The 11,302-nt window shown below is 39.8% G+C and overlaps 1 protein-coding gene across 1 annotated transcript; it reads left to right on the top strand.

The window, feature by feature from the left end:
- Positions 1–558: 558 nt before the first annotated feature.
- Positions 559–8,698, top strand: LOC145789147 (anamorsin homolog 2-like). The gene is made up of 5 exons (XM_082877233.1): positions 559–691; positions 2,435–2,553; positions 2,648–2,779; positions 7,309–7,498; positions 8,207–8,698. Exons 1-5 carry the CDS (start codon positions 559–561, stop codon positions 8,461–8,463), a joined length of 831 nt encoding a protein of 276 aa, XP_082733359.1. The 3' UTR covers positions 8,464–8,698.
- Positions 8,699–11,302: the final 2,604 nt, after the last annotated feature.

The raw sequence follows: 11,302 nt of genomic DNA, 5'->3' as shown, positions 1-11,302 counted from the left end.
TAATTTTTTATGATAATTTTTAAACTGCCATTAAAAATTAATAATTAATGATATTTTTTAATAATATGCAATGAAAAAAGCCATTAATGATAGTCCCCCTATATATATATATGGCTTGGTTTGGAAAGCGGGTTGACTTTTTAATTTTTTGAATTTTTTTTTAGCTATTTTAGCCTGATATTAAAAAGTCTGGTTTAAGGACTTTTGACTTTTTTGATTTTGTTAACTTTTTTGTAAAATAAATAATGTAATGATTATGGATTAAATATGATATTTTATCTTGTTAAACTAAAAAACCTATTTTATTTTTATTTTTTTATTTGGATTATTTTGGCCTCAAAACCACTTTCCCTATATATGATGTTTTGTTACTCTCTCGCTCTAGCCCCCATAACAACCCCAACTCCGCTCTTTCTCTCTCTATACAGTCATGTTACTCTCTCGCTCTAGCCCCCATAACAACCTCAACTCTGCTCTTTCTCTCTATACAGTCTTGCAGGTTGCAGATACATACATATATATATATATATATATAGAGAGAGAGAGAGAGAGAGAGTAATGGAGTTCGACGATGGGTTGTTGATAATTACAAATTCAATCTCTGTTAATGCAACAGTGGTCTTGTGGGCACTCCAGCATTTCTCTGTTGTCCTCAAGGATTTCAGGATCATTACTCAGGCCTCTCTTCTTGGTCAGTACTTAGCTCTAGACACTTCTTTCTTTCTCTGTGTGTGTGTGTGTGTGTGTTTTTTTTTTTTTTTAAAAAAAAAAAACTAATTTCAGTTTTCTTCAAGTTCTTTGTCACTGTTCTATTCATTTATTCGACTATAGGGTTTTGATCTTTATGTGTTATGATCTTGTTTGGTTCCTAAGAAAAGTTGGAAAAAGGAAATAAATTATAAAATTTAGAATCAGGGGAACATGATTAGTGCCCGAGTCAAGAAAAACCTACACTTCACTATATCCTCTTGGGGTAGATTATTTTTTTTTGGAGAAAAAAAATTAAATATCAGATTTCAATTTTAAAAAACAGTGAACGTAATGGAAAGAAAGATAGCAATACTTTGAGTTATCCAAGTTGCTTGGAGACCAAAGGGAGGATTAGCTGCAGTTCTAATTGTTTTAGAATTTTCTATTATTTCCCTCAAATATCTTGGCAACTAAATGGATGGTTAGCTTCTTATGTAAGCTTGGAAATTGAGGTGTTTTAAGGTGTGTGGGCTGTTGGAGATAAGTAAGCTGGTAAAGGGAACCTTATGGGAAATACTATGGCGATTGATGTAATTGGATCATTGAAGATGGGCTGGGTGAGCAGTAGAGGTGGTCTTGGGAGGAGAGGGAGAGAGCAACAATAGAGGTAGTGGAGATGGAGAGCCAGATCCTAGGGGTTGGGGAGAGATTGCTTCTTGCAAGGAGACAAAGCAGATTGAGGCTCACTATTTGTAGGAGTAGCCAAACCATGGAACTCGGTATATCACAAGTGCTGAAGGCATGTGGTCGAGGGACAAGTGACTGGCTCTCTACATGGTCTAACATTTCTTAGTGGAATGACCCCAATTAGTAGTAGTGGAGATGGTGAAACCAATATTTTCTCAGTTGCAAGAGTAATGGGGCAAGCTCGTTGGGTAGGAGCACACCACATATGTTTGTCATAATCTAGAGCTGTCTTTATGTAAGATCTCGCTATTTCTATCTCGAAAGACCAATCAAGGTATTAGTCCCTCGAGGGAAGATGGGATGAGCACCTTGACAAACCCTGAACTCCAACCATTCTTGAGGGAACCCTAGGCTCTGCTTTCGACTTAGGCAAGTGTGGGAGCATCATGGTGCCATTGGAAAATGAAGTGTACATCATAGGAGTACACTCAAGCAAAAAATTCACTCGGCCAAAACGAGGGAGGTCCAAGCATATTGGCGTAAGTGAAGATGGGCATTCTTAGGCAAAAACTCAAGTCAATCAAGAGAGGAAAACTAAGCTCTCTAGGAGGCTCCTTGGATATTGCCTCAGAATGCCTTGGCTTGAGACTAATGTAACTTGCACGTTAGCTTCGGGCAGATGAAAGCTATCATGGAGGGAGGATTTACTCGTGGTGAGATCCCATCAGTCCATGTTTCACCTCATGAGGCTGACACATGAGAACAAGTTCAGTAGAGGAGGTGATGTGCCTTCTACATGGGTTGCCATGTGGACCTAAAAGGTGATCATGTAATTCCAAGGTTTGAATTTCACAATTTTTTGTTTTATTCTCTTCTTTCTTTTGTTTTTTGTTTCGTTGTGTGTGTGTGTGTGTGTGTGGAAGTTGTATTTCAAAGTTATGTCTGTTTGATTTAGTAATAATGTGGAATCTGCTTCTAATAATGTTTGTATCTATGTTTTTTAGTGCAGAAGGAAGCCTTTATTTTAAGTCATCTTCATTGTCTACTATTATTTGAGTCTCAGAGAAGCCTGGTTTTCACACCCAACTATGGCTATCAGAATTGGCCAAAGTGCTTAAGCCTGGAGGCAATGTGTTTTTACAGGAACCATCCTTCTTCTACAGGAACAAAGTTCTTGTAAGTTTTACTAAGATATAATACTTGGTGTGCTTTTGCTTTCTTTTATCCTCCGAAATTCTAAATTATTGTTGATGTGGATCTCTAATTTTAGGTTTTGGAGGAGTCGAGGGCTTGTTTAGAGCGGAACCTTTTATTTGCAGGGTTTTATGCAATTGAGGAATTTGAATGCCTTGATCACTTAGCTGAAATCGATTGTACGTCTCAAGATTTTGAGTTACTTACGGTGATCCTTTCAACTTACAATACTAATTACTTAATTTTGTTAGCTTTTTATTGTTATTACCGAATATAAAAGTGGTTGATTGATGTCATTGCCTTGCATGGGGTGTGTAGAAATTTAATGTATAAAGAGAAATGATTGTATTATTGATTGTTATGTTGATCTTTTTATTACAATGATTCATGATTCCTATATATAGAAGAGGGTGAGTGTGTAGTAGGTGAGGAGTAGGTGGAGAGTAGGTGAAGTAGGTGAGTGTGTAGTAGGTGGTAGTGGTAGGTGTGTAGTAGGTGAATTTTAACAGCCCCCCGCAAACTCAAGGGGGATAGGAACTAACCAACTTGACTTTGGAGAGAGTTACAAAACAAGAAAATACATAAAAATAAAAGAGGATAGGTGACACTGTATGGTTGTGTCAGACCATTGGTGAAGACACTAGATGGTGGTGTCATAACGTTGTAGAGGACACTGTATGGGGGTGTCATAACGTTGTAGAGGACACTGTATGGTGGTGTCATAACGGTGTAGAGGACACTGGATGGCGGTGTCAGACCGATGTAGAAGACAGTTTATGGGGTCATGTCGGACCGTTGTAGCAGACAATGTTGTGACAGTTGTTGTAACAGTTTACAGAGTCTTGCTGGACCCTTGTAGAAACTAACCGGAATCAATGTCGGGACAGTTTACAGAGTCTTGTCGGACCCATGAAGGAGCTAACCGGAATCAATGTCGGGACAGTTTACAGAGTCTTGTCGGACCCATGAAGGAGCTAACCGGAATCAATGTCGGGACAGTTTACAGAGTCTTGTCGGACCCCTAAAAAGTCGCACCCTCAAAAGGTGTGCCCAATCTTTCAAAAGGCGTGCCATCAAAAGGCGTGCCCAATCCATAAAAAGGCGTGTCATCAAAAGACGCGCCATCAAAAGGCGCACCCAAGTTGTCGGCGAGCACCGAGCGGCGCATGATGCGCGTGTCTGCCTCTTCGTCAGGGTCTTTATAAACTGAGGTGGAGGCTGTGCTTGAGGCAGAAGCGAAGACAAAAAAACCTTGTGAAAAAAACTTCTGAAAAACTTTTCATTTTCTGAGAGAGATATTCGTTTTCTGAGAGATTGTCTCTAAGAGCTGCAAATCTTGAAACACTCTGTAACACTCGGTTGCCCAGAAAATGGCCTCTTCGTCCCGTAGTCTGCTCACTCTCTTTCCAGACCTGAACGAGTCAACAAGAGAGATAACTAGTGCGGTGGCCCGTGAACCTCAACCAAACACCTCTGATTTTGCTCCGTTGAACTTTCCGATGCGGTCTGTGGAGCAAAAAATGGCAGTGCAAACTGATATTGAGGCCAATCAGTATACTTTGAAGTCATGTGTGGAGACCATGACGGCGGTCACAAACTTGTCGCACCGGCTGCAAAGTAGAACAAATGAGGTGCAGCAGTTAAACGCCCAACTGGCTCTGCTCCAGCGCATGTATAAGGATGCGCGAGCAGAGATAAGTGTGCTAAAGGCGGAAAATAAGGAGCTGAAGCGGAAGGCCACCGTGATGTTCCGATTTGGAGGTCCGCCATATGCTGCAGTGGAGGAGCAGGGAGTAGTGATCGTGGCCAGTGGAGTGGGAAACACGGAGGCAACACCGTCAAGGGCCGCTCAGGACGGAGGCAAGAAAAAGAGACCGACGGAATAGGCGAAGAAGTGAGGTCGGTGGGTGGCCGGCTGCAGAAAAGAAAACAAAGCTTTGGGTGTTGTGTTTTGGTTGGGGGTTTGTGTGTTTTTTTTTTTTTTTTTTTTTTTTGTTGTGTGTGTAAAATTGTGATCGGGGTTGATACCTAAGATGAATAAACGATGAGTTTTGTTTTGTTTTTGTTTTTGTTTTTGTTTTGTTTTTTTTTTAATTTTGATTTATTTATTTAGTTATTTTATTGTGTAATAAGAATAATAATAATAATATATGAATGGCGAAAGCATGTGCCCTGGGGAGAGCAGTTGCAGATAAAGAAAAAGTGGGGTAGTGGAAATTATATTATAATAAAATATATATATATATATATATATATAGATATATTAAAATAAAAGAAAAATGTGAAATAACGTGGGGGAATAAAGTAAGAGAAAGGAGGGAGATGAGTAAAGTGGGTCTGGTGGAGAGAAAAAAATAATAAGAAGATAATGGAAAACGGGTGTGTGTGTTTATGAGGATTGATTTCACCAATCAAAAAGAAATGAGAGAGAGACCCTCTGAGAGAGAGAGAGCTCGAAGGAAAGCTTCTGAAACCAAACAAGGCCGTAATCCTCCTCCAAGGCCGCTATGCGCCGGAAAGCCGTGATCATCAGATCCTTCGACGATGGCCTCTCAATCGGATCTGGACCGGCAGATCGAGCACTTGATGGAGTGCAAGCCACTGCCGGAGGCGAAAATGAAGGGACTGCTGGGTCGTTTGTCTGTTGCAGTGATCGTCTTGTTGATATGCACTGTCCATCAAGCCTTTAGATACCCATCTCCTCCATTAGCGGATATGAAAAGCCCTTTCAATATGACCCTCACATCTCCACCTAAACAGAGTAGATGAGGATATGGGAGGGGATGATAGATAAATCACTTGGTGATGGCATAAACAGCATAGATGATTCCAGGTAACCATCCAAACAAGGTCAGCAACACACAAATCCAGAACTCTACCTGGCAACCATATTTGAGGAAGACCCCAAGGGGAGGCAAGATGATGGCCAAGAGGATATCGATGCAGGTTGCTGTTGATTCGTCTAACATTTTCACTCACAAACAACTAACTGGACACAGAGAGAGAGAGAGTGTGTTGCAAAGACGAAAACAGGGGGTTATGTGTAGAGGTCCGGCGGACGGCCAAGGCGAGGCTGCCGCCCGCCGGTGAAGCAGAATGAATAGGTTCTTAACCTTGCTCTGATACCATTTAGAAATTTAATGTATAAAGAGAAATGATTGTATTATTGATTGTTATGTTGATCTTTTTATTACAATGATTCATGATTCCTATATATAGAAGAGGGTGAGTGTGTAGTAGGTGAGGAGTAGGTGGAGAGTAGGTGAAGTAGGTGAGTGTGTAGTAGGTGGTAGTGGTAGGTGTGTAGTAGGTGAATTTTAACAGGGTGCATATTCACCTAGCCAGTTCCTAGGCATGCACTGTTAGCTTAATGATCACCTGAATGTGATATAAACTACACATGATACTTGGTGGTATGTTGCCAACAGTACAACAATATACAATTCCTCTGGCTGATGAGGGAAAAGAGTGCCATCGTGACAAATGTGATTTTATTGTCAAGCATTTTTCCTTCGAAGGGTCTTGATAATGTCACTGTGGAATGGGCTTATTGACCTGAACCTGATTACTTAATGAGTGAATCCCATCCCACCCCAGAATGGAACACTGTAGCAACTCTACTTAATGTACTTGATCTTCAATGGTTTTGATAAACCTGCTGAAATTGCTGTTACAACATTAAAACTTCAACAAAAGAAAATTTCATGCTTTCTAAGAGATTTCAACCATTCCCAAGGCAACACTAATCAAAATTTTAAACCTTTTCTGATACATCTGTAGTTGTGCAACTCATATTCTTTAACGTTACTCTATCAAGGAGATTCTTATCTACCCAATGCCCATGTCCCCACAGAAGTTTAGTGTTTTGGAAACTTGAATCACTGCATTTTGAGATAAAGTAGTCCTGATCAATAATTGTAAATTGTAGTCATTGTTTATGACTGGTAGAGTCAAAGCATGACGAAACCAATCACTTAATGAAATTCCTTGTTGACATGACTTGAGGAAGGAAGATAATGTAATGGTGGCAAGTATACCATCATTTATGCTCTATTTGGCTAATCAAAACTAGAGACTGGTAAAAAAATCTCATTCCGAAGCCAAGTGACACTTCTTGTCATGCCCAGGTTGTTGTTCCTCTCACCCGTGCATGCATTATTGTAGACTCATCTTTTGATAGAATGTGCAGATTACACCATAAATTTGTGCAAGCAAATGCTGATTTATTCTACTTGGTCTGTGGATATTTATTTCACAAGGATGCTTTCTCCTCTGTCAATTCTATACCAGTTGTTTTACTTTCCCTTTTCTTATTTTTACCTTTTGATCTTTCAAGATTAATTTTGATTTGTGTACATTTGTTGTGACCTAAAGTTACTTGTTGGGTATGAAGCATGAGTACTTTAAAAATATTTCTGTATGAATACCAGCCGGTACTGTTACACATACTCCAGCCCTGCCTCTGCCCTTTTTTTTTATTAAGAATTTGCCATATCGGTGTACCCACACTCGTAACTGCAACCGTGCTTCCTAGCCTGCTGGTCATTTGATCTTTAAATTGTTCTGGGTTTAGAATCGTGGTAGACATTTCATCCAATAGGATGCTCAAATCTCTAGGCAAAATACAATATTTGGTCATGTTTTTTACTTCTCATTCTTTATTAATTTTTTATTGTTGAATTTTGTTCTGTTCATTTAGGATGGATGATGTTTATTGTGATATTGTTGAGTGTGCAGATCAAAGCCAAAAAAACATATGATACTGTGGAAGTTTCTTCTGTTCAGAAGGCACAAATGCACAAAGCAGAAAACTCTATGATTGTAGTAGATGGCACATCACAACAACAGATTGAGGATTTTGATGACTTAATTGACGAAGATACTTTGTTTATAGCTGAAGATTCAAAAATGCCTGAGTTGCTGCAAGGTTGGATTTTTTGGACATTATTGTTAGGCACTTCATATGCCATCCCAATGATTTTTATGAGTACCATAAAGCTTATCAAACCTAAAATATTTTTTAAAAAAAAATATAAACAAAAATTGTGCACTGTTTCATTTCTAATTCTGTTTAGTTTCTTCATTTCCTTGATCTAAATTTTATGGTTTCATTAAAATTCAAAGTAGCATTATTTGATACATGAGTGAAGTATATGCTCGTATAAAGTGAGCCTTGTTTTTGCATTTTGGGTATGTTTGATTAATGCTTTCAAAAAAGAACTATTTTAGATAAACTTGTGTATTTTCTAATAGCAGTGAACCATCTATACCCTGTCATGGTTTTTACTGCCTTCAGTGAACCAAATGAAAACATGTGTTGCATGATTTCAAAATAAATCAGATACATGTGTTGGACATCCAACAAATAAAGGTGTGGGATATGTGTTCGACACTTTTTATATATTTATATGTAACATTATATGTATATATTATTTTATAATTACTATAAAACAAGTAAAATAACTTTTTTATATTGTATATTAATATTACATATCTTCAACAAGAGATCAAAAATTAAAAATACTTGTTTTTTTTTTTTTTTTTTTGTGCTGAGTCTGTCTCTTAATTTTGAGGTTTGATAGGTTTAATAATTATGTTCATTAAACTTACTTTCCTTCTTATGTTATTATATTAGATGAAAGTTATCCTGCTTGGGAACGAATACGTGAAAGAAATCGTCTCTATCAGCGCAGACGCCGAGCACGAATGACAGAAGAGCAAAAGAACCGTGAAAATGAGAAGAGAAGGCAGTATATGCAGAGTCGCAGAGTTCAGCCTGTAAGTTATGAAATGCCCCTTTCTACACCAGTTAGTTACCAAAGTGCAAAAGAAAGTGAACAAAGGCTACGTTCTGGCCAGCAGCTTCAAGAATCTCACATCATTGAAATATAAAACAAAAACAAAAAAACACGGCGTGGGAGGCAGGTGAAGCTTCGTAGTTGAGTGAATATAAGTAAGTCCGAGTGCTGGTAACAGCTAAGTCACTTCTATCCAATTATCGACTTTGCTTCCGACTTTTTAACACGTGGACAAATATAAAGTGAAAATAGTTCTGGCAACAGAAAATAGTTTACCTCATATCACTTGTACAATTTAGCATAGATAAGGGAGTTATTCAAGATTGATCTGGGGTTGTAGACAATCCATTTTTGACCGTCCTCAAGACTTGGACGTCACCGCTCGAACACTCGGTGATTAATCATGTTTGTGTTTCGTTTTGAGTTCTCGAAGGTCTCGGCTACGCGCCTTGCCTCAGGATCTCTCAACTCGACTGTTCTGTGTTTGGTTTTGCACCAAACACTTGTGTTTTTGCTTCCGAGGGTAGGAAGTAGCTTCTTAGCTACCCCTGACACCCACCGGCCTTGGTTTGAGCCCACCGGCCATATTTTGAGGCTACCGGCCATTGGTGAATTACACCATTGGCCGGTCGGCACTCAGTATGGCCGGCCGGCCATCTGTTTGGCCGGTGACCTCCTTTTCTGGCCGGTAGCACCTTTTTACCTTTTTCAGGCATGGTGCATGCCAGCTGTGCCAGCTGGAATGCACCAAACTTGCCCCGGGGCATACAGGTGGCTGTTTTGTCATTTTTGCACCCTTTTGGTCAAAGCTTCCTCAAGAAGCTTGCCAGTTGTCCTAGCTTCCTCAGGAAGCGTTGCACCCTTAGCTTGGTTTCCCTTGTAAACCTTGACCCTTTTGAGTAGCTTCCCTTAGAAGCTTTGGCCAATTACCTTGCCTATATAAGAGCCCCTCCTCCTCCTTTGTTAGGTTCAGCAAAAAACCAGAGCTACACACATATATATCTGATACATATCATCCTCTCTATATCTCCCTCTCTCTCTTCATTTTGTGTGTGTTTGAGGGCTTAAAGTGTGTGTTTGTTCTTAGTTTTGCACACAAACACACACCATTACACCTTACTTCGAATTTGAGGGGCTTCGGGGGTTTGTTCTTGAGGTTTTGGACTGGTTTTGATCAAGAGAAGAAGGCTGCACTTGTTGTTCATCAAGGGTTCTTCAAGGGTAACTCTTTTACTTTAGATTCCCCAATCTTGCATTAAACTTTTGCCTATCTTGCTCATTGTTTTAGACTTTGTGTGTAATTGAAAAAAGTCTTGTATTTGCATGCTTAAGATATCTCATTAAGGTTGTTTTGGCATTAGGGGTCGACCTCCCCTTCTTAGGCCTTGTTTGGCCCCTTTTTGTGCTTCCTTTATTAAGTTTTGTTTTCTTTGGTGCATTAGCCTTCTCACCACTGAAATCCAGTGGATTTTCAGTGGTGAAGAAGGGGGTTTGAGGTCTTGCATAGGGAAGGGACACCCCTCTCTCTTGGTCTCTCATTTTGTTCATGTTTTGGCTCATAAGGGTAACATGTATGCTGGGTTGCATTTGGCCCCATTTCAGAAGTTTTTGGATGTTATTTGGTCACTTATTGCCTCTGTTTTTTGTCAGATTTGTGGTCCCTTACATGCATAGTATACTTGCCTTGCATTCCTCCATTTTGCATAGAAGTAAGCCATGCATTTAGGCCATGATTCTTGCATGCTCTAGCTTAACTCCATGAAAGTCTTAGCATTATTTTGCCATGCTCAAGGACTGTTGGGGGCTGTTTTAGTTATATTTGCCATGTTTAGGGTAGCCTCTTTGCATTTTGGCTTGTGAGCCTTGAGCATGTGGGTCTCTAGCATGCTTAGCCTAGCTTATTCTAATGATTTGGAATCATTGGGGACCATGTTTCAGTCCCCAAACCATGCTTATATGCCTGCATTCATCACCTCTTTCATGCTTTGAAGATGCGTCCTTTTATGCCTTGGAATGAGCATTGTGCATGCCTAAGTGTTTAAGCCTTCGGGGCTGCCATATCAGAGGGTTTTAGGACTTATTTCAATGCATCTAAACTCTGTTTTTGGTTGTATAGCTCATGCCATGTTGGCTTGGGGTAGTGGTAGTAGAATACTCCTTGGTTATGCCTTAATCTTGGGCCTATTGGTGTGTATGGTTACATGAGTATTTGTTCATCATTTTAGGCATCTTTTGTCACTGTTTTGGGAGTAGGTTGAGGTCTGCCCTTTGTGTCTTAGGTCCACCATTGCATGATCATGTTGCATTGGTTTCATGTTTGCATTGTATCATACTTGCATGCTTGCATATTATTAGCTAGTTGCATTTCATGTCTTAGCTTACATGTTTGATTGCATTGCATTGTATCTTACATGCCTAACATTGTACATTTGCATTGTACATTTGCATGTTTAGCTTGCATCACATTTGGCATGTTTTGCATCTTAGCCTTATGTTGCATAGTTGAGCCACATTTGCATACATACATTGCATTTTTGGTTTGGGGTATCAAACCAAACATGAGAATCGAGATGCGTTCGTACTCAAAGTGACGCAACGCACCTCGATCCTTGGTCGCTGACCCCCTTGACCTCAACATGATAGGGTGTTAGCATTCATGTGTTTTGTTTACATGCATTTACATTAAGTTGCTAACTTGGCCTCTCAGGCCATCATGCATCAAAATGCATAATTGATGGCCCGAGGGTCGAGGGTCATGCTCCCTTGAATCCCTTGCATGATAGAGAGTGTGTCCATGCTCACACTTGTTTGAAAATTCCATGCCATACACTGCTTGCCCTCTGCTGCTGTCAGCTGCAGGTTTCAGCAGGAAGAATTGGCCGGACGACAGTGTTGGGTGCCGACTGGCAAAACATGTTTGGCCGATAGCTTAT

The sequence above is a fragment of the Camellia sinensis genome, chromosome 7 (assembly GCF_055761805.1).
Source record: "Camellia sinensis isolate YWXY chromosome 7, ASM5576180v1, whole genome shotgun sequence".
In the NCBI taxonomy this organism is placed as follows: Eukaryota; Viridiplantae; Streptophyta; class Magnoliopsida; order Ericales; family Theaceae; genus Camellia; species Camellia sinensis.
The sequence above is the reverse complement of the archived record's forward strand: the minus strand, read 5'-3'. Positions and strand labels throughout refer to the sequence as shown.